Source organism: Macrotis lagotis, chromosome 1 (genome assembly GCF_037893015.1).
Source record: "Macrotis lagotis isolate mMagLag1 chromosome 1, bilby.v1.9.chrom.fasta, whole genome shotgun sequence".
Classification (NCBI taxonomy): domain Eukaryota; kingdom Metazoa; phylum Chordata; class Mammalia; order Peramelemorphia; family Peramelidae; genus Macrotis; species Macrotis lagotis.
This window is the reverse complement of record NC_133658.1, coordinates 898,795,096-898,818,607: the sequence shown is the minus strand read 5'-3', so window position 1 is coordinate 898,818,607 and position 23,512 is coordinate 898,795,096. Positions and strand designations below refer to the sequence as shown.

The following is a 23,512-nucleotide window of genomic DNA, read 5'->3' as shown; positions in this document are numbered from 1 at the left end:
TCAGTGGGTAACAGTGGTTGACTTTGCCATTCTTCTATTATATGCATTACTTTCTACAACATCTACCCATTGATGCCAATTCTACCTCTTCTGGGACAAGTAAGAGAAGTCTGATGCCCCCGGGACATGCCCCAAGATGACTATGGCAAGGGGAGATGAGCTAATCTGGGCCCTACAGTGATGAGGGAGGTAGGGGGAGGAGCCTGGGCCTCACACTAAGGGGAAATGCAATCTTTTCTTCTGTGGGTTTCACTTGTTCTAGCTTCTGAGCTCAGACTTCCGGTTGCCTGTACTTTCTCACGTACTACTGACCTAGTGGTAAGGTTCTCCATGCACCAGAGAGCCAGGCTCCCTGGGAATCCCCAGCTTCCAGGGCAGAAGATGGGGTGTTGCAGCCTGACATGCCGGGGTAGTGAGGCTTCTTTAGAGGGAGGTCAAGAGGAGTTGGAACTGCTGAGATGGGGCAGCTGCAGGTAGGTCACCCCTTTCCTAGTACCTTCTTCAAGTTTAGTATCTCCTCTAGTCATTAAGGGGAATGCAAGTTGACCTTTAACCCCAAGCTCCAGTCTGGGGCTGGCCCAGTATTGCTGATCACAGGGTCCCAGGACAGTTCCATATTGGGGGCAAGGTGCTGTTCCCTCTTCTAAAGCCTCCCAGACCCTTACCCAGACCTAGTTTCTGATTGGAGTTTATGGGCAAGGAGAGCCCTGAAGGGAGCACCCTTGAAGGACTCAGAGAATTTCTGAGGATGGGGAAATGGCGTAAGTTCTAAAGGCTGGATGGGTTTAGTTGGTTGGAAAAGGGCCTGTCAAGAGCCTCTTGTCTCTCTGTGATTAGAAGCCCCTATTACAGGCCCTTTTCACAGTCCCCTCCAATTTATTCAGAACTGAACAAGTTTTTTTCTTTTTTTCCTGTTTCCCTCCTTAGGGTGTTTCACACCACTCCCCCCAGGCTTTCCATAGACTAATGAGGAGGAAAGAGAGAGGATCAAGGATGAAACTGGGGATTGTAATGCCTGGGACAAATTCATTTGGGGGAGAGGTGATCAGGGAGGGAGGGCAGAGCGGGAAGGAAAAGAAAATGAGGCATGGTCTTTGCTGCCCATGTTCCAGGTGCATCTGACACAGAGGTTGGGCAGTGGAAGAAATCAAAGAACTGGAAGGTTATAATATGGAGAAGACAAAGGCTGGGATGGAACTGAATGGGGAGGAAGGGATGTGACCTGGAAGTCCATGAAGCCATCATTAAAGGAGAAGAGGGAAAGGCTGAAAGAGGCAATGGATAGTGACTTCTCCTGCTGGTCCAATTTTTGGAAGCTATCAGAGTAACCAGCCTCAGAGAAGGGTCTGAAAGATGTGGAGACTTCTGAGAAAATTGATTTTCAGTGAGCACACAGTAGGACAGAAGAAAATTAAGAAGGAGACATTTAGGATTATGACTTTAGAACTGGGTTTCCCAGGATTTCTGTATTTGAATTAGGAGGGCTTGATACTAGTAAAAATAGAGACCTCCTGGGAGAAATGGGAACTTCCCATTGGAAGGCAAAATTGGGTATGGCTAAGGGGCTCCCCAGGTGATTGTTTTTGCAGCAATGGGAAAGACTTAAGGTGAGGAACCCAGGAAATCAAGAACAGAGTGTTTTGAACATCTCAAGCTGGAGATCCTATCATTGACATCTAAAACTTAACATGCCCCAAACTGACTCATTATCTTCACACACATTGCCACCCCAACTCTCCTCTCTTCCTAATTTTCCTATTACTGGTAAGGGTACCACCATCCTCCCAGTCACCCAGAATGGGAACCTAAAGGTCATCCTCGATTCCTCCCTCTCACATCTGTCATATCCAGTCTATTGCAAGGTCTGTCAATTTTCCCTTTTAAGCATTTCTCTTCCACACACAACCTTCTCTCCTCTGACAGTGCTACCATCTTGGTGCAGGCCCCCATGACTTCACTCTATTAGAATAATCAGCTCTTTAGTTTCCCTGCCTCAAGTCTTTCCCCATTGCAATCCATTCTCCCTTCAACTGTCAGATCTTCCCAAATCACAGATCTGATCCAGTCACCTCTCCCCCCTCCAACTCAATAAATCCAATGGTTCTTTATTACTTCCAGCATCAAATATAAAATCCTCAGTTTGGATTTCCTAACCTGACCTCTTCCTACCTGTCTTCTTACACCTCCCTCCCCTTCACATACTCTACAATCCAGTCAAACTGGTCTCCTTGTCCCCCCCCCCCCTTAAGATGTTCTATTTCCTTACTCACACTGAATTTTCTCAGACTATCCCTTATATCCAGAATTCTCTCCCCTCTCATGTCTGTCTCCTGGCCCACTTCAAGATCCAGCTAAAATTCCACCTTCTACCTTCCAATCTCCTTTAATTAATATCTTCTCTCTGGGGTTCTCACCTATCTTACCTTTAAATGGTTGTTTCCATGCTTTTTTCCCACCCAGATTGTGAATTTCTTGAAAGTAGAGATTTTTTTTTCTGCCTCTCTTTGAATCTCTAGCACTTAGTACATAGGGGGCCTAATAGAGGCTTGCTGATTGATAAGGGTGATTGGGACAGGGCTACCCAACAAGAGAGAATGCTAGGTTTGTCAGTCAACAAACATTTACTCTGCAGCTACTCTTAGCTACAACTTGACTGGAATGGTATATGGAGAGAAAAGTCTTGTTTGAGTGGAGATTTGGACCAGGGGAATCAGGAAACCAAAATAAGTTCTGGGAATACAAAGAAAAGGCAAAAAATAGTCCTTTCCCTCAAGGAGCTTACAATCTAATGGAGACAGCACATAAACAATTACCAATAAGCAAGATATGTAGGGTATAAATTGAATAAAATCAAGAGAGGGAGGCCCTAGCACTGAGAGAATTAGGAAAGGGGCAGCTAAGTTCAGTGGATAGAGCACCAGCTCTAGAGTCAAGAGAACTTGAGTTCAAGTCCAGCCTCAAACACTTGATACTTACTGTGTGACTTGGGCAAGTCACCTAACTCCACTGCCTTTCAAAAAACAAAACAAAATAATAAAAGGATAAAATTTCTAGAGGAAGATGGAACTTTAGTTCAGACCTAAAGGAATTCAGGAAGCAGAGATGTGGTGGGTGACTTTATGGAACATAAAGAGGAAGTATTTACATACACTTCTCTATATCCATATACTTCCCTTCTTACACATATGTTTTATATCTAATATATATATATATATAGATAGATAGATAGATATATGTATATACTCAGTGAGCATATTACTCAATAGGGAAATAGAAAGGGAAGGGAATAAGAGATATGGAATGATTCAATGAAAGGAAGGACAGATTTAGGGGGTCATTGCTCAGAACAATGGATAAAAGGAGGGACTGGATAAAAAGAGGGAGAGAATAATACATAGAAAAGTAGACTGGAGGGAAATACAAAGTTTAGGGTGAAGAGTTATGGTGTAAAGGTGAAGATGAAGAACAGGGCTTGGGTTGCAAGATAAAGGGAGAATGGGGAATGACAACAGATTATGATAAGATAAAGGAATTTCAGAGTTCTTACACTTGAAATTGGTCCCTTTGTGGAAGATAGAAAGATGAAGGATATGACCCCCTTTGCCTGTAGCTGAGGTGGTGTTGTTTGTCCTTCATTCTCAAAGAAGACCATGATATCAGGGAGGAGGTGCCATGACAAGTCAATTAGGTTTAAGTGAGGAAAAGCTGTGCAAAGTCATCAGTCTCACTTTCTCCTCTGGAATCTTCTGGATCCAATGGCCAGATATGGATCAGGATGACTGGAGATGGCTCTGGATGCAATCAGGGGTAAGTGACTTGCCCAAGATTACACAGCTAGTAAGTGTCAAGTGTCTGAGGTCACATTTGAACTCAGGTCCCCCTGATTCCAGGGCAGGTGCTTTGTCCACTCTGCCATCTAGTTGCCCAGTATAAGGACAGAGAAAGACTGGTCAACCATTGAGCTTGAACTCAATGAGGAAAGAGAGTGACCAGGAATCTGGAAGGCAATAACTTAGAATCTTGATATAAATTAGCTAGGATTTATAAAGCTCTCTACCCAGGCACATTACTAAATATTTTACAAATTTGTTTCAGTTGATCCTCACAACTTCCCTGGGTAATAGATGCTATTTTTGTTCCCATTTTACAGTTGAAGAAATTGAAGCTTAGGATTATGGTTAGGCATATAACTACTGCCTGGGGAGGGATTTGAACTCAGGTTTTCCTAACTCCATTTTCAAAAAAAAGAGAGGTTACTGAGTGATAGAGGCAGAAGGAGAGCCCAGAAGCAACAGTGAGGAGAAAGGAGTATTCCAGTTCCCCTGCCATGACCAGTGAGTGGGGGAACGGGAGAAGAGGGAAAATGCAACTCAGGTTGAAAGTGAAGAAAGAGGGTTTCTGGAAAAAAACAGGAGGGAAAAAACCAGCCATTTTTCAGGAATTACAAATGTGAAGAGCCATGGATACTGGCTAGGCAAGTAGAAGATAGAATGAGCCTGGGGAATAAAGACACCTCTGTGTAGATAGACTCAGGGAGACACCAGGAAGGTAGGTAAGGGTGGAACCAGCCCTGGGGTCAGCAGGAACTACTACATTCCACTTCTCTGGCTTTGGGATACAAGGAAAGTTTTCCCCTGGCATTCATTAAATTTTCAACTTAGAGTTGAAAGGAACTTTAAAAGTCCTCTCATCTCATTTTACAGAGGATAAACTAAGGCTCAGAGAGGTTAAGAGTCAAGGACAGCCTGATAGAGTTATTAAAAAACTGCTGGCTCAGAGTCATGGGTTCAGATTCTGCCTGTGACATTTCTTCCTACATGTGTGGCTTTGGACAAGTCACAAGCTCTCTGAGTCTTGGCATCCTGGTTTGTAAACTATGAGTAACAATAGCAACATTTTCCTCATGGTTATTGTGTGGTTTAATGAGATAATGTATGTAAAGCATTTGGTGTTTGTTGCTATTGTTGAATCATTTCAGTTGTGTCTGACTCTTCATGACCCCAAATAGGGGTCAAAGACAATGGAGTGGTTTGCCATTTTCTTCTCCAACTCATTTTACAGAGGAGAAAACTGGGGCATCCAGGGTTATGTGACTTACCCAGGGTCACGCACAGCAAGTGAATGTCTGAGATGGATTTAAACTCAGGTCTTCCTGATTCCAGACCTGGCGTGAGCCATCTAGCTGCCCCTTCTTGAAGGTGGGAGAGGTTTTTCTGCTTGGCCCTAGAGAGTAGATCAAGGAGCAGAGGGGAGAGCAAAGAGGCCAATTCAAGCATGAAACCTGAGAACTGTCCAATGGAAGGGGCTATAACAAGGTGATGGGTTTGAAAATAGACACCATTTGGGGGAGGTATGTGATCACCAGTATTCTTTTTCAAGTATGGGTTGGATTTTATGACTTCTCCATCCATCTGGCCAATTCTGTGGGAAATGAAGAGCTTTTGTAGGTCTTCCAGTATGGAGGTAACAAGATTAATTCGGAGCATATAGAAGAGTACTCTGACATCTGAAAGATAGGAGAGGGGAGAGACCAAAAAGGGTCTAGAAACCAGCTAAGATTCTGATGCAAGGGGTGTCATCTAAGGTAGAGATCATGGGGATTTAAATGGAGAATTCAGATGATAGAGAAGCTGGGGCCGGGTAGTGGAAATGACAAAGATTTAGCAACTGGTGCAGGAGAGAAAAAATTTAAAGAAAATGCATTAGGTTCAACCCTTGGAGGCAGACAGTGCCACAGAGTTGGGTAATCGAGATAAGAGGAAGTTTTGGAAGTATGGAGAATCTATATTAATTAATCTATATTATTTGCCAGGGACAAATCAGGTGTACGTTTGAACATGGATGACAGCTGGGTTGAAGAGAGATGACAAAATATGTCGTGAAAGTCATCAACATTTAATGTTGTGCAAAACCATCTCAACTTTATTGTTGAATATCCAGGTTTTTATAACAAAACATCTCAGACATGACAAGTCAGACGGAACTCAGCTGTATGGCTTCCCTGGTTAACTTTAAGATATTTATCCTTTGAAGTCTGTGGACTTCTTTATCAGAAAGTTTCGCATGCACTTCTGTCTCTGCAGATGTTTAGGTCAGGGTTCATGGGTGAGCCAACCAATCCATTTAATAAACAAGAACATGCTTGCCCTTGGTTACTTTAGTTCCAGGGACATCTGTGTCCTCACTCCTACAGAAGCTGGCCCTCAATAAGGAATGTGGAACATTTCTTGCTCTCTGAGCAGAGCAGGGATGAAGGTGAGGGGAGTGGATTCTGGCACCTGAGGAAGAAAAGGGAAGAGAATTCAGTACTTCCAATTGGGAAGTCCAGGCTGTCCCTGATAGAGGACATCCAGTCCCCCAGTCCACCCCTTTCTCCCTTCTGCAATTACCTGCAACTAATCCAAAGAAACTTTGGTCATTTTGCCCCATCTGCCTCCCCAATGCAGGAATTCCTCCATAACTAGAGAGGAAAGATCCACTCATCTCCAAGATCCCTCAACTGACCCAGGAGATGTGAGTATAAGAGAACACCCTTGAGGGGGTTGGTGAGTGGTGGGGATACCTTGGTTAACCCTTCATGCTTGAGACTACAGGAAAGTCTATTAGGAATGGAACTTCCAATCTCCTTTCTGTTGGGCCTATAGCTCCCCTTCCCCCAGGCTGGCCTCCAGGACTGGCTCCATTCTTCTCAGGGGCAAGTGAAAGACATTGGGCAGCTCTTCAAAGAAATACTTCAATCTCTGGATCCCCAGGTAAGTGTTTAGAATGGGGGGGGGGGCAGGAGGAAATCAGTAACAAAACAATCCTAGCCTGAGTCTAATTAAGGGATCAAGACCAGAACTAAGCCCCACCTTAATCAGACTCAACATACAGTCAGAATCAGAATCAAAAAATGGAAACAGTGATGGTAAAGGGTGTGTTTGTGTGTGTGTGTGGGGGGGGGGGGATTCTTCCTATGGAAGTACTCAAAGAACTAGGATTAGGTTTGGAGTGAGGGGCTTGTCTATGTACACACCCACAGTGCAATTGGAGATAACCAGTCTTGCCCACAGAGTATCATTCTGTCTAGGCCAGAAACTAAAAGGCATGAAGAGAGGGGCCTGTTGGGGGAAGGAGGCACTAGACACCCCCCCACCCCCCACCCCCGCCAATTCTGGTTTATCTATCCTCCTTATAAAGGAGTTTCTATTCTTAGAAACCCTGAGAAATTCCCTCTTCTCATGTGCCCAAGTGCCACAAGTTTTGTTGAATCAATTCAACTTTTATTAAGCAGATACCTTGCCAGGTACTATAGGACCTGCCTGCAAGAAATTTCAATTCTACTGGGGGGAACAGGGATATAAAACGTACAGCAAGAACACGTAGAAAGTAGTTTCAAGGGGACAAGAGAATCAGAAAAGGACTCCTGTAGGAGGCGGTATCTGATCTGTGTTTTAAAGGAAGAAAACCAGAGCTCTGAGGAGAGAGAGTATTTCACAGTAAAGAGGAGACCCTACAAATCGGCCTAGATACTGGAGAGGGATGGTTATTTTTAGGGAAGAACTAACAGGTGAAGCTGATTGGAACAGAGTTGGTAAATGGGAAGAAATCAGAAAAAAACATTTGTTGGCGGCACCACCATCCTTCCAGGTGCTCAGACTCCTCATTCTTCCTTCCCTCTTCTATCTCATCCAATCAGTTCCTCTCTCTCCTCTCTCCCACACCCAGGTCCCCTCAGTTTGCCCTCTGCCTCTGTTATGTATCCCCTCCTCACCCAGTCACTGCCCAAGTTCAGGTCCTCATTACTCATCACTTGGCCTAGGGCACTGGTTTCTTCCTTGGCCTCCCTGCTTTTGGCTTCTTCCTTGGCCTCCCTGCCTTTGGCCTCACTACTCTCCAGTCCACCTTCTACACAGCAATAAAGCAAGGGGCTGACCATTGTTATTCCCCTGCTCCAGAGGCCTCAGGTGCCTCTTTTGCCTCTAGATTCAAAAGCAAGTTTTCTGACCAGCATTTCATATCTTTCTTAATTCAACCACAGTCTAGCTTTCCTGGTTCACTTGCACCCCTCCTCCTCACCCATAGCACAATCCAGCTAGACTGATTTGTTGTCTGGAGATATCAACACTTTATCTCCCAAGACCATGTCTTTGCAAAGTCCGTTCCCTGTGCCTGAAATACCCTCCCTTCTCATCTCCACTCACAATCTCTTGCATCCTATAAGTTCAGCTCAAACACCTCCTACATGTGGTCATTGCTTATATTTTCTTTGTGTATCTTTTGTATCACCTTCTGGGTCTACATGAAGTTTAACTTGATAAAAAGTCAACTCCTTGAGGACAAGGAATCATTGAATTGTATCTCTGGTACTTAATGTAACTCCCACTTAATAAAGCTCGAGTGAGTGAGCAATTGTGTTTGGAGAACCCTTGGTCTTCCCTGCTGGTCTTTTCTCAGTCCTCCTCCTCGTTGACTTCTCTGCAGTCCCAACCACCCTTTCCTCTCTGGACTGTCCTGTCACAGCTCTAATTGTCTCAGTTTCCTCAGCTGTAAAAGGGAGATTATAAAAGGACCTGTTGTTGTGAGGCTGTTGAGAGAAAGCGATATTTATAAATATATAAGCATATATTTTAAATGAAACATGTATAAATATATGCATAAATATATTTGTAAATGAAATTATATTTATAAATATACATATACAAATATATTTATAAAGCAATTAGCCCAATACCTAACACAAGATGGATGCTCATGGTAACACACAGTAGGATCTCCCTTCCCCCCCCCACCAAATATTATTCCCTCTTACCTATCCCCAATTTTGAAATTACTTTGTATTTATTTTGTGAGTACTTATATGTGTCCATAATGTAATGTAAGTCCCCATGCTCCAGTTTCTATCACAGTAAGGGTGTAATTAATACATACTTGTTGACTGGCTGTTTGATTCCAGGAGAAGGTGCTGTGGGGTAAGACCCGAAAAGAGTTGGAAGCGTTTCTGTTTTCAGAACCAATTCAGAACTGGAAAGAGGCCAGCATACATGCTCTGGGGGAAGTCATGTGGTCCTCCATGGCCCAGTTGCACAACTGTCACATGGAGGTAATAATGCCTTGGCCCCCACACCACCATATAGACACTGTTCACAGATCAATCAATCTGTGGACTTCCAACCAGGGAGAAAAATTTCTCATTAGGGTCTGTTGTTCTTTGCTGTATTTCAGTGTTCCCATCTTTAAAATGGGCATAAAAATGTTAAATCCCAACTAAAGCTGTAGACAATGAAGAAAAGTGGCTTTAGAATGAGATGATCTGAGTTCAAATGTTACTTCTGACTCTTGTTACCTGTGAGATCTTGGGCAAGTCGCTTCACTTTCTTGTGCCTCAGTTTCCTAATCTATAAAATGAGTTGGAGAAGGAAATGGCAAACCACTCCAGTATCTCTGCCAAGAAAACCTCAAATGGAGCCACTAAGAGTTGGTCATGATTAAAATAACAAATTCTGTGTGACCCTGGGCAAGTCACTCAACCCTGGTTGCCTCAGTTTCCTCATCTATAAAATGAACTGGAGAAGGAAATGGCAAACCAGTCTGGTATCTTGGGCAAAAAAACCCAAAATGAGATCAGGGAGAATCAGACACAACTGAAAAAATTACAGAAAAGTCTGAAAAAAAATGACCAGATGGCATCTGAACTCTGTTCCTGCTCAGAATGTAAGACCCTATGCCCAATGATTGAAGTGCCACCCCTAAAGGGAGTAACAGTCAGAGCTGTAGCAAAGTGGTTGGGCTGTCTGGGGAGGGGAGAGGTTCCTTCTCCCTGGAGGTCTTTGAGCAGAGGCTGGATGATCCCTTATTGGGTGTATGATAGTGGTAGATGGTTTACACTAGATGGAAAGAGCTGTTTCACACACACACACACACACACACACACACACACACACACACACACACACACACACACACACACACACACAGAGTTTCTAAATGGGAGCCTCCTCAGGAGAAGTGGGAAGATCCCTAGAGAAAAAGAAAAAGACCAGGGGATGGATGGTGGTAGTAAAAAAGAAGACACGTTGCCACTCCCCGAGAGAGGGAGGGGAGACCAAAGGATTGTTGTTATATTGTTCAATCATATCTGACTCTGTGAAGGTTTCTTGGAAGAGATACTAAAGTGGTTTGCCATTTCCTTCTCCAGCTCATTTTGCAGATGTGGAAACTGAGGCAAACATGGTAAAATGACTTGCCCAGGATCACATAGCCAGTCAATATCTGAGGTCAGATACCTGGTCCTCTCTCCACTATGGCATCACCTAGCTGCCCAGACCAAAGGAAAACAATTGTGGTCAGAGGAACTTTTGGTACCCAACACACTAGGGAGGGTTTTCACAAATTCTACCAGCCTTTATAGACATAGCAACTAGTGTGAACAGAGCCTACCATCTCCCAGCAGGAGGCAGCGGAGAGGTACTTGGTGCTTTTTCCCTCCCATATTCTGATTCTGTCGCTGGCCCCTGAGCATCAAGCTTTTGTCTACCAGGTGAGCCTTCCTCTTCCTCCTCCTCCTCCCCCTCCTCTTCCTGGACCTTTCCCCTTCTTCCTCTCTTTACGCCATGGACTTTGGTCCTGGTTCTGGGGAGCAAGGATGCTGAGTGGATTAGTTTGTGGGCATCCGCTACGAATGAAGTAAAGCACTGATAACGCTTAGGGGAAGGGAAAAGAACAAGTATTTATCCTACGTGTCCTCTTGCACCCGCACTGTGCTGAGTGCTTTATAAATATTATCATTTGATCCTTTCAACAACCCTGGGAGGTGAGTGTCCTTGTTATAAAACTATAGTTTTGTAATTTTCTCTGTTCTACTTTTTTCCTTGCCTTTCCTTTTCTTTTTTTTTTTTTTTACACTGCTGACCATTTTCAGTTGAGGCAGACAAGAGTTAAGTGACTTGCCTAAGGTCAGACAGTTAGACTGTTTCTGAGGTCAAATTTGAACTCAAGGCTTCCTAGTTCCAGGTCCATTGTACTAACCACTGAACCAACCTAGTTACCTCAATCTGGGCAAGTTGATGAACATTTTTATGAATGTAAGCTATCAGAGTCCACAGTTCTCATTTTATCCCTTTCCCAGAGCTATAACTAAGATGGGACAAATAGGAGTTTGTCCCAGGACACCAAAACATTGAAGGTAACCCTTGTTATGCTTGAATTTAGCACCTATTTGGCAAGAATAATTAATTAAAATGGGAAGTTGACAGATAGTGTCTCCTCTAGAAATGATCGATGTCCTCGTATGTTTCCCCTACAGATTTCTTCTCCTTACCATAGGACCAGGGTCTGGGGTCATGTTTGATGTTGCTTGCCTCAGGTCCTAGGATTGTTAGTTATTATCCTGTGGCTTCTTGTTGTGGCTTTAACCACTGAGAATAGGAAGGAGAAAACTGGGAGCATCCAGGGCCCCAGATCTCTAAGTACCCCAGAGAGGTTCAAGAAGGCCATATGGTCAGAGAAGGGGTGAAAGTCATATTTTATTCCTGCCTCCAGGGACTTCTTCCTCTCGCAGGGCTGAGGGTGAGAAAACACCAGGATGGCCATTCTGGGTTTGACATCTTTGGTAAGTCCTTTGTCTCAAAGCCTCTCAGACCATCACAGCCTCCTCTTTCTTGAGGTATCCAAGGATGGGTCTCTGTGTTTGTTGGGGGGGGGGGGGGAGAGAGAAACAGAGTCTTCTTTGATATAGAACAGAGATTCTTAACCTGGGATCCATGAAATCAAAACAAAAAACAAAAAACAAAACTTGGATAACTTTATTTCAGTACAATTGGTTTCCTTTGTAATTCCAAGTCTTTTGGTTTGCTCATCTAAAGATATTGTTAAGGGGCAGCTAGGTGGCACAGTGGATAGAGCACTGGCCCTGGAGTTAGGAGGACCTGAGTTCAAATATGGCCTCAGACACTTAATACTCAACAGTGTGATCTTGGGCAAGTCACTTAAACCCATTGCCTTGAAAAAACCAAAAATTGAAAAAATAAAATAAAAGTTATTGTTAAAAAAAAAATAGGGGCAGCTAGGTGGTACAGTGAGTGGATAGAGTACTGGCCCTGGACAGAGGAGTACCTGAGTTCAAATCTGGCCTCAAACACTTAATAATTGCCAGGCTATGTGACCTTGGGCAAGTCACTTAACCCCATTGCCTTAAATTTAAAAAAATATATTGTTTTGGGAAGGGATCCATAGCTGCCAAGGGTTGTGCTCCTGTCCTGTACATACCTATCCTGGGGAGGCTGAGGTTGGTGGATTGAATTCAAGAGTTCTTGACAGCTGTGTGCTAAGCCAATCTTGTATCTGTACTAAGTCTGCACTCTTATAAATGGAGGATCACCTGTGTGAGAAGGACCAAACAGACTCATTTTAGGAAAAATGGTACTGGGCAGAGCTCCCTTGCTGTTGAGCCTAGGGGTGGCCTATATACTTTTTTTTTTTAATTTTTAATTTTTTTGACTTTTTGCAAGGCAACGGGGTTAAGTGGCTTGCCCAAGGCCACACAGCTAGGTCATTATTAAGTGTCTGAGGCCAGATTTGAACTCAGGTCCTCCTGATTCCAGGGATGGTGCTCTATCCACTGTACCACTTAGGTGCTCCCTGCTAATATACTTCTAGTCCTGGTGGGGTAGGGAGACTCAGTCACAAGAAAATGGCAGAGGAGACAGGTTGTCCATGGACTTTGCCAGATTGTCAAAGGGGTCCATGACACATATGCAAAAAGAACCCCTGGTTTAAATGGAGAATCAGAGCCATTGGACCAAAATTTCATACCTTTTATCTTGTTGGGTTTTTTAAGGTTTTTTAGGGGTTTTTTTTTGCAAGGCAAACGTTAAGTGGCTTGCCCAAGGCCACACAGCTAGGTAATTATTAAATGTCTGAGACCGGGCTTGAACCCAGGTACTCCTGACTACAAGGCTGGTGCTTTATCCATTGTGCCACCTAGCCGCCCCCATACCTTTTATCTTGAAGGGACTTTTAGGATCAGTCATCTCTTCATTCTACACATGAGGAAGTTGAGGTTACAAATATGGCAAGGTTGCACAGATAGTAAATAGAATTTGCTTTGAACTCATGACCACTTATTCCATTTTCAGCACTCTTTCCCATGAAATCATATTATTCCTAGAAGGGGGATTGAAGTCATATAAGCCTGAGATGGCGAATAGGGGTATTCAATGTTTATAATGCCTGTACAGATCATGGGAGTTCCCTGTAACCATGTGGGAAATTGGGACTTTTTGCCAGAGACAGAGATTGGAAGGTTCTTAGGACCCTGGGCACAGTACTGAGGTGCTCCTCCCATAGGTTCCATGATTGACACCAGGACCATCTTCTGTGAGACGTCTGACAAGTGCCGGCTCTGGGTTCTTGGGCTCCAGTATCAAATCCAAGAGTTGAAAACCCAGAACTTGGGTTCCCATTCCAGTCTGCTGTCTCTGCTGGTGAGTCTCCATTTGGAGAACTGGAGAAGTTTCCATCCCAGAAGATTACTGAGGGAAGTAGAAAGTGGAGGAACTTGAGCAACTAGAAGTGGAAAGAGGAGGCCTGAGTCTCTGCTAGGTAGTAATAAAGAGGTCTCCAAATGCTTCCCATCCCCCCATTCCTATCTGTCAATAGTAGGAAAGAAGCTACAAGGGTGGACCTCAAGGCATAATTAATTATGTACCTCTCTCAACAGACCTCTACCCAATATTCTATCTTACCTGATCCCTAAGTGATTCTAAATCCCTAGCTCACAAGTAACAAATTTTTCTCCCCATCCCCACCTGGCTGATATCCTCCTATCCTCCTCAACCTTTCCCTCCCTCCCAGTGTTTTTATTCCAAATCATTCTATAACTTCTACTGTGCCCTCTGAAATGCTTATACCATAATTAATAAACCTCTTCCTTTCTTACTCTCTATTTTTTCTGGTCTACTCTGAGGCATGGCTCCTTCCTAACGAAGACACTTTCCTTGTTATCCTTTCCATTATTGGCTGTACTTTTTCACATAAACCCTAATACATCGGTTTTGGCAAGAGAGTTGGGCTATTATTGTCACTTTTAGACTTTGCCTCTTCCACCTTCACTAAACAATCTTGCCTTCATACTGCAAAACTTCAACATATACACTTGCTATTCCTTCAAATACCCAACTCCACAATTCCTCAGTTTACTTGGTTCTCCTGATCTGTTCTTCCACTCCACCTTAGTTATAAACAGACATAAATGATCATGCTCTTGATCTTATGGTCATATATCACTGATCCTATGAATGGGTCACTAATAAGAATTCCATTTCTATGTTCACAGACTATGAAACTCCTTTATCTGACCATAATCTTGCACCATTCTATTTTCCCACTGCCTTATGATTACTAATCTTAGTCATCAACCTTACCATGATCTCCATTATCCTCTCAGTTTTTTCCCAAGACATCAACCCTGTACATACATTCCTTCCTATCTCAACAACTTATTTGTGAACCAGTTCAATTCTACACTATTTTCTATCCTAGAATTCCCTATCCTCTTGTACTATTATTAGTCATGTCCAATCCAACCCTGGATAACTCCCACCATCTTCCTCCCTCACTGCTATTCACATGCTTCTAATTAGAGTTTAAGAAAATCATGAAACCATGCACAGTGGGCCAATTAAAAAATTGACTTATCTCAACTCATCTGAACCATTATTATAGCAAGACAATATTCATTATCCCATTCATCATAAAGGCTGTTCCAAGTCTTTCATGGCACCTCCACCCTCTTAGCTGAAGACCTTGTCTGAGTTTTCCCTGTTCATTCTCTGTGAGTTCCCCTTTTTTCCTTCCCTCTTCATCTCTCATCAGTTCCCTGCTATCTTTTCCTTCCTTCTAATCTTTGTTGAGGATGTACTCTTCTGGCCAAGGCCAAGGCCAACCCTTCACACACTCTTGATCCCATTTCATCCCCACTCTTTGTTTATCTTCAGTCTCTCCCTGTCCACTGACCATTTAGAGAGGACTAGAATCTCTGAAAGGGCTTGCTGAGCACTTTTCAGGGGTGATCATCCACCTTCAGTATCCACTTGTTACCCAACTCTTACCTGTGGTTCCAAGAAGCTTTATCAAGTGCAATGGCAACATTTTGGTAAAAAAAAAACATGTTGACAGATGGGCCAAACCAAGTTGAGGCAAAGCAATAGGCCTCAAATCTATCAGTGAGTTAGGGGGAGATCTACCCTCAAGCACTTCCCTGGCAGAATGGGTGGATGAGAACAATTTGTTCTAATGGCCTCAAAAAGCTGCTGAAGCAAGGTCTGTGGGGAGCCCAGAGCTTGATAGGGCATTGAAGATGCCATGGTCATTCATTCCATTGCAGGCTGTTCCCAATGATCTTGACTTTTGTTTTGCTATGGAATTTCCAAGACTGTAAGGGAGTGAGACTAATGGCTTTGCACATCTCTTCCTCACTTCTTTAATCCAATTCACTTGCAAGTCAAGACATCCCCCTTGAGATATCACTAGTCCTGTTCAAAAACAAAAGGTGAACAACATCAAATATGTCCATGTCTCCCTCATTTGATACATCAGGGTTTTAAAAAGCCCTCATTTGATACATCCATCTCCACTAGCTAGTATCCTATCGTTCCTTTTGTGGATAAACTCTTTCAGAAGGCCATCAACAATAGGGTTTTCCACTCCTCTTTTCTTCTTCTTTTCTTAACTCTCTGAAATCTGACTTCTCGCTCCACCATTCCCCCCAAATTGCTCTCTCCAAAGTTTCTTTAAAATAATTTTTTAATTTATTTTTCCAACTACATGTAAAGATAGTTTTCAACCATCATTTTTTTGGGTGAGATTTTGAGTTTCACATTTTCTCCCCCCTTCCCTTCCTTTTCCCCTCTCCTAGAGAGAGAGTAATCTAATATGGATTATATATACAAATATCTCAAACACATCTCCATATTAATCATACCATGTAAGAAAAATCAGAACAAAAAGGGAAAAAAACCATAAGAGAAAAAAACAAAATAAATTTTAAAAATTGAAAATAGTGTGCTTCGGTCTGCATTCTGACTTCATAGTTCTTTCTCTGGATGTCGATGGTATTTTCTATCACAAGTCCTTTAGAATTGTCTTTGATTGGGGGCGGCTGGGTGGTGCAGTGGATAGAGCACCGGCCCTGGAGTCAGGAGTACCTGAGTTTAAATCCAGCCCCAGACACTTAATATTTACCTACCTGAGTTCAAATCCAGCCTCAACACTTAATAATTACCTAGCTCTGTGACCTTGGGCAAGCCACTTAACCCCATTGCCTTGCAAAAAATAAAAAAACAAACAAAAAAAGAATTTTCTTTGATTAATATACTGTTGAGAAGAGCAAGTCTATCATAAGTGTTACAAGAGTAAGTCCATCATTGTGATCTCTTAGTTGCCAAATCTGATGGTCTTTTCTCAGTCCTCTTTGACCTCTCTGCAGTCACTACTGACCCTGTGGATCACTCTCTCCTCCCTGAAACTAACTTTTCTGTAGATTTTCAAGACACCACTCCCCCCACTTCTTTCTTTCCTGGTCCCCCATTATTTATCTGGCTATTCCTTTGCAGTTTCCATCATCCAAATCATGCCCACTAGTCATGGGGGTTCCACAGGTCTTTGTCCTGAGTCCTCTTCTTTTCTCCCTCTATACTAGGAATCATCAAACTACAGCTGAAGGGCAGATCTTGATTTTATATGACATGGAAACTAAAAAAATGGTTCTTCCCTTTGTAAGGACAATAAACCTTAGATCTCTGCTCCATATTATCTCCCTTGGTGAGCTCATCAATAGCCAAGGGTACTATTAGCAGATGGCCAAATCTATCCACTTCAAATGACTTCTTATCCACTTCTCTCCTCTTAACTAGGTGTATTTCACCATCTATCTTTGTGATCCACAGGCCTAGATGATCGGCTGTAAGCACCTCCACCTCAGCCTATTCAGAACTGAACTCAACTTTCCCCTCTTCGGCATTTTCCCATTGTCACCTGCCATTCTGGTTGAAAACCTCAGCACTGTCCTCAGTTCCTCGCTCACACTCACCTCACATATCTGATCTGTTGTGGAATTTCATTAAATTCTATACCTTCTCTTCTCCACACCACTACAGTTCCAGTTTGGGTCACCATCACCTCTCACCTGGACTCTTCCAATGGCCTTCAAGCTTGTCTTCTATCTTCAGTCTCCCCCCTCCCAACTCCAATCCATCCTTCATTTCTCTGCCAAAATAACTTCAAAATCAAAGTACATGCCACTAGGCCATGTTGCCCTCTGCCCCCAGGAGCCTTGGCAGGTATTCCAAGGGCCTGTGTGGATACAGGAGGGAGGTCCTCCAAGACCAGGCAAAGGCCTTTAGACAGCGACTCTACCTTCCTCTTTTACAGACAGGGAAACAGAAGCTCAGAGAGGGAATAATTCCCACTGGAATTCCTTCTCCCCCTCCTGCTCTCATCTCCATAGGAAAGGTCATAGCATAGCCAAGAGGGTGCTGAGAGAGGTCCTTCTGGGACCAAAAGGAATCCCAGACGAAGCTCTGATACAATTCCCCTATTTGTCACTAGAGGGCAGGTATAAGCTATGTTAGGATGAAGCCCCAAGTCCCTGAAAAAACTATTAACTTCCCTGGCCCCAAGCCTGCCTCACCCCTTACTTCCTCTCAGCTCCTCTATTCCCAGCCAAGTTGGGCCCTGGTGACCTCAGCTCCCATCCCCTCCCCCTTCCCTATCTCCACCAAAGGGCCTGAGGATGGTCTCTAGCTCCTTTCCAAGACTGTTTAGGACATGATGGGACTGGTCCGGTCTGGCCTGGGTGGAACTAGAGGGTCTCTATTAGCAAACGAGACTTGATTTGGCCTTTTGGGTCACCAGTCCCTGGCTGGGCTCAGCTGGGTTGGGATGAAGGATTCCTGTACCTGAATTGAGTTGAACTGGGCCGTGGGAATCGGGTCCTGGGATACAAGTAGGGCTAGGTTGTGGAGTAAGTTCTTGCTCCCTGATGTGTTGCTAGGAATGCGGTTAAGACTGTTAAAAGGCTGGGTCTGCTCTTAGACCTCAAGATAACCTGGGTTGGGGCTTGGGGTTAGTTTCTGGAAAGTTCCAGACTGGGTTAGGCCTGGGGTCTGGGTCCGGGCTAGGTGGGAGACCTGGAACTGGGCTAGGCTTAGAGTCTGGGATTGGACTAGTTGGAAGAGTAAGATGGAGTCTTAGGAGAGTGCGTCTTGGATCCTTGGCCTCAAGATGAATCGGACTGGAGGGCTAGGGCTAGGGGCTGGGCTAATCTGGGAGTGGAGGGCTGGGGCTGGACGGGGAGTGGAAGAAGGAAAGGAAAGGGGAAACTGAGCCTGGACCTAGGGGCTAGGTCTTCTACCCTGGCTTCCAGTCTAGGCTTTGCTGGAGGAGCAGAGCCTGGGGGGGGGGGGAGGCGGGCTATACTGGGTCCTTAGTCCTATGTCTCAGACTGGACTGAACCAGAGCAGGCCCTCCAGACATCCTGATCAGGGGTCCTGCAGGTTCCCTGTGATGAAGCCTGGAAGAGACAGGAGCTCCGAAATCGCCTCCTCAGTTCTCCCATCCAACAGTGGGAGGGAAAGCCCATCCAGCACTTGGGGCCAATGCAAGCTCTGATGCCCGTCCAGGTGGCCCATGCAGGTTCCAGAGTAAGTGTTCTATTGCAAAGGATTGGGAGTGGGGCTGGGCAAGGAAGGGGGCCACTAGTCCAAGGGGACCAAAAGTTTCTTCTACGCACTTCTGTAGGCTGTCCCCTGTGCCTACCTCCTACGCTCTAAGGCCAATGATGTTACCAAACTCATTAAAAAAATTTTTTTTCACTGTACTTCCTCCCTTGTCTATTAAAAATAATAATATTGACAAGCACAAGTAGCTTAGTTACAGTTTACAGTCTTTTTCTCAGAACAGTCATGGAAAGGGAGGATCACTGAGTATTGTGATATGTAGATGCTGAGATGGTGAGAGGACAGTGACCTGTGCAGAACCACCCACATAGAGTCAGTGAGGGAGCTGAGGGTAACCCAGGGCCTGGGCTTCTGGGGGGCTCCTGGACCGTAGGCCTAGGCCTCGGTCGTCACACTGTCCTTTCCACAGGAATTCCAAGATCGCCTCCTACTTTTGTTTGCTGAGGATCTGGTATTCTTATCACTGAGTCCTGGAGGCTCTGCTATCATCTATGAGGTAAACACCCACCTTGAACCTCTAGAGGCCCCAGAGATCAGGGTTTTCCTAATACCTACACTGGGGAGGTCATTGGAAGGGCCCCAAACCAAAGAAAGAACAAGGGACTGGCAACTAACCAAGGAACTCTCTCTCTCTCTCTCTCTCTCTCTCTCTCTGTTTCAATCACATTTCCTGTTCCCAGATCCCAGACCCCTCTTGTTAGACAAACCTTGACTTTTATTATATTGGAGGAAGGAGCCAGAGGCAGTGTGGGGGTGGGGTGGGGCTGTTATCAGGAAAGTGGAACCAGTCTTCGAGGAGAAGACTTAGCCCTGCCCTCAGAAAGCTCACTATCGGGGCTGGGATAGCTATCAGATGATACTTTCTGGGAACTTTAGAGAAAAGGGGTGTGTCCTAAGGGACTAGGGCAGTAAGCAATGAGTGTAGGCTGGAAGAATCAAGGCAGGCTTCTTGAGGAGTCCATGTGGTTTTAGAAGGAGCCCATGATGGTCATGGGTTGGCCCAGAGCCAGGGGAGGGGGTCAATTCTCAGAAGTGAGGAAGGTGTGTATGAGCAGGACTGGAGATAATGATCATAGTTCCCATTTCTACACCATTTTAAGGTTTGCAAATCACTACACATTATTTCCTTACTCCTCACAACTCCAGGGTCAGATCTACACCAAGGCACTATTTTATAGAATCTAAAACTCAGAGACAAATGACTTGCCCAGGGTCACACACAGTGTATGTCAGAAGAATTCAAACCCAAGAATCCCTGACTCCAAATCTGGAGCTCTATCTGCTGTAACCAGGCTGTCCTCAGATGAGAGACAGAGTCCAAACATGTCCTCATTCTTCTCCACAGGGAAAGCTTCCCCGGGCAGGAATCCAGGCCCAAGAGAAGTCTGCCATTCTCGGGAGGTTGGAGTTTGAAGTGACAGGTAGAGGGGATCTAGAGAATGGGAATAGGGTGACCTAGGACCAACACTATCTTCCCAACCTTCACCCCATTCAGAATCCATCTGACCTTGCCCAATCTCCTTCTCCGTGCTCCTTAGGCAACCTAATGGAACCAATTCTGGTGGCCTGCTCAGAGGCAGAGGACTATGAAATGTGTCTGTTCCACCTGCAGAAGGTAGGGGAAGAGGAGGTTAGCCCCATGACTCTTACTTCTTTGTTAGCCATGTTCATCTCCCCTCCCTCACCCTAGCATGGGGACAAGTTTCTACCCCTCACCTTCAAGCTGGGACATGGCAGATGAGGATGGGAAGGAGGATCTGTTTGAGCTCTGATGGGAAGAGCCTCTGGAGTTTACAGTCTGAGAGAGAGTAGGGACAGATCTGGGCCCTGCCCTCAGGGAACTTAGAGTCTGAGTTAGACAGCTGGGCCTGCCTCTAGGGAGCTTACAGTCTGAGGCAGACAGAATAAGGACAGATCTAGGTCCTACCCTCAGGGAGTTTACAGTCAGAGGGAGACAGAGCAGGGACAAATCTGAGTATAGCCTGGGAATGCTACAGAGCAAGAAAGTTCTCTGAAAACCATGCTCTAATTTTGATTTATTGGGTCCTATTGTTGTTGAATGGTTTCAATTATGTTCAATTCTTCAAGCTCCCATTGAGAGCTTTCTTGGCAAAGATATTTGGTGTAGTTTGCCATTTCCTTCGCCCATTCACTTTAGTGCTGAGGAAACTGAGGCCAACAGGATGAAATGACTTGCCCAAGGTCACATAGGTAGTGAGTGTCTAAGGTAGGATTTAATTTTAATGGGCCATTGGAGGAATGGCCCATTAGGGAACAAGATCTACTTAGTAAGGACTGAGTGATGACCTCAGATCAGGCCTCTCCAAGCTTAGGAGAAAGAGAGAAGGGCAGGCCTGACCCCGGGCACTGACTGCTTTTCATCTCTTCCAGCCGGAGATGCAGCTGCCTTCCACATCCAGTCAGCCACCAATTATTCCTAAGAAGCTGAAGAAGATTTAAGAACCTGCCAGGCAGTTCCACCCACTAGACAGAGCTCCCTGTCTCTTACCCTTCCCCAGCCTCACTCCACCCTTCGCTCATAAAGTTGGACATTTCTCATACAAAGACTCTGGAGAAATGAACAGGAAGCCATCGGCCTGGACATCCAGGACCTGGCAACTCCCTGGGAAGACTAGTTATGTAAATAAAGGGGATGGGGTGTTACTACCAGGACATTGGGCCAGTTTTTCTTTTCCCGTAATTATTGTCCCCTTGGCAGCTCCTTGAGATATCACGGGAGCACCTCTGAGTCCTTTCGTCTATCCCAGTGGACCGGAGAAGGGACCCATACATACTGTGGCATCTCCCCAATCACAGCTGATAAGGACCCAGACCTCAGACTACCTTTCCTTGGTTTTCCTCCTTCCAGAATTTATGGTCAGGGATAGAGAGGAGTCCAGTTAAGTCAGATCACAGAGTTTGTGAAAAGAAACAAATGTGAAATAAAACCAGAAGATAGGTTGGGTCCAGAAGCATTTATCCTGGGGACACTAGGGAATATTCCTGAAGCAGGGAGAATGCCTTAGGCCAGCTAGATGAGATTTGGAACAGGAGAAGAGGGGGTCACATAGGGTCTGTTACAGCCAAGAAATTCCTGGTCTGAGAGTTACTAGAACCCTTCCTAAGAGTAGATCCTGAATAGGGGCAGGGCTACTTTTGATCAGAAACTATAAGGAAGGTGAGTAACTGCAGCTTTGTCCCTGTGCAGTCTTTCTTCACAGTTCCTCAGAAAGAGAATCTGTTTATATTTGGTCTGCAAGAATTAATTAAAATAAGATTACTAGATAGTACACGTCTCCTGAGGCCTTCTTCAATTCACACCTACACCCCTCCCCAACGTAGGCCCAGGCACAACAATTTCCATGACTCCATGTCTTCTAACCCAGGGTTATAGAACCAAAGCCACCCCCCCACCCCCAGTTTCTCCTCTAGATGAAGAGGCCCCTCCCCTCAGATCCCAGGCTTTTCCAAGGGGAAAGAAATGGTCCCATGCTGAGTGTCAGTGTTCTCATCTTCTAATGGAGATAAACACACCTTCCTAAACTTAGGTGTTTGGAGAAGATAACCAACCCACTTCTGGGTGGGCCTCGACTGCTAATTATCTGTGAGTCACTTGGGTGGTGGGGTAGGAGAAAGAAAGGGGATTTCTTCCCATGGATTAAGAAGGAAGTATCATTCTGGCATCAGTCAGATAGCCAGGGGCCATGGGAAAGACCAAAACAGGTTCATTCCCCTCAAGATGTCAGCAGGGCAATTAGGATATATAGTGGATAGAGCACCAGCCCTGGAAGCAGGAGGACCTGAGTTCAAATCTGGTCGTAGACACTTAATAATGACCTAGCTGTGTGGCCTTGGGCAGTTCCCTTAACCCCACTGCTTTGCAAAAGAGAGAGACAGAGAGAAGGAGAGAGAAGATGTCAGCACTACTCTGGTATGTTCGTTGCCTTCTCCTTTTTTTTAAATTAATTTTTATTAAAGATATTATTTGAGTTTTACAATTTTCCCCCCATCTTGCTTCCCCCCCCCACAGAGAGCACTCTGTCAGTCTTTACTTTGTTTCCATGTTGTACCTTGATCCAAATTGGGTGTAATGAGAGAGAAATTATATCCTTAAAGAAGAGAAGAGAAGTCTAAGAGGTGACAAGATCAGACAATAAGGTATCTGTTTTTTTCTAAATTAAAAGGAATAGTCCTTGAACTTTGTTCAAACTCCACAGCTCCTTATCAGGATACAGATGGTACTCTCCTTTGCAGACACAGCCCAAAATTGTTCCCAATTGTTGCACTGATGGAATGAGCGAGTCCTTCAAGGTTGAACATCACTCCCATGTTGCTGTGAGGGTGTACAGTGTTTTTTCTGGTTCTGCTCATCTCACTCAGCATCAGTTCATGCAAATCCCTCCAGGCTTCCCTGAAATCCCATCCCTCCTGGTTTCTAATAGAACAATAGTGTTCCATGACATACATATACCACAGTTTGCCAAGCCATTCCCTAATTGCAGGACATTTACTTGATTTCCAATTCTTCGCCACCACAAACAGGGCTGATATGAATATTTTTGTTCAAGTGATGTTTTTACCCTTTTTCATCATCTCTTCAGGGTATAGACTCAGTAGTGGTATTGCTGGGTCAAAGGGTGCCTTCTCCTTCTCATGAGACTGGTCTCTCTAGAAATAATCAATTTTGGGGTAGCTAGGTGGTGCAGTGGATAAAGCACCGGCCCTGGAGTCAGGAGTACCTGGGTTCAAATCTGGTCTCAGACATTTAATAATTACCTAGCTGTGTGGCCTTGGGC

General features: G+C 44.7%; 1 protein-coding gene across 2 annotated transcripts; it reads left to right on the top strand.

The window, feature by feature from the left end:
- Positions 1–269: 269 nt before the first annotated feature.
- LOC141509325 (putative pleckstrin homology domain-containing family N member 1) lies at positions 270–22,322 on the top strand. 2 transcript variants are annotated; one of them, XM_074218780.1, is made up of 12 exons: positions 270–473; positions 6,447–6,513; positions 6,645–6,752; positions 8,936–9,082; positions 10,430–10,519; positions 11,521–11,590; positions 13,327–13,463; positions 18,534–18,680; positions 19,126–19,212; positions 20,062–20,137; positions 20,255–20,331; positions 21,108–22,322. In XM_074218780.1, the coding sequence occupies exons 1-12, from the start codon at positions 331–333 to the stop codon at positions 21,174–21,176; spliced, it is 1,218 nt and encodes a 405-aa protein (XP_074074881.1). In that variant the 5' UTR covers positions 270–330; the 3' UTR covers positions 21,177–22,322. The 2 variants fall into 2 exon arrangements, with proteins under 2 accessions (XP_074074881.1, XP_074074882.1); XM_074218781.1 differs by lacking the exon at positions 270–473 and adding an exon at positions 3,094–3,807.
- Positions 22,323–23,512: the final 1,190 nt, after the last annotated feature.

Bases quoted from the DNA above. Each gene is read 5' to 3' on its own strand.
- LOC141509325 (XM_074218780.1), top strand. From the start codon at position 331: ATGCACCAGAGAGCCAGGCTCCCTGGGAATCCCCAGCTTCCAGGGCAG. The intron at 474-6,446 runs GTAGGTCACCCC...TCCCCAATGCAG, and splicing joins CTGAGATGGGGCAGCTGCAG to GAATTCCTCCATAACTAGAG. The intron at 18,681-19,125 runs GTAAGTGTTCTA...TCCTTTCCACAG, and splicing joins TGGCCCATGCAGGTTCCAGA to GAATTCCAAGATCGCCTCCT.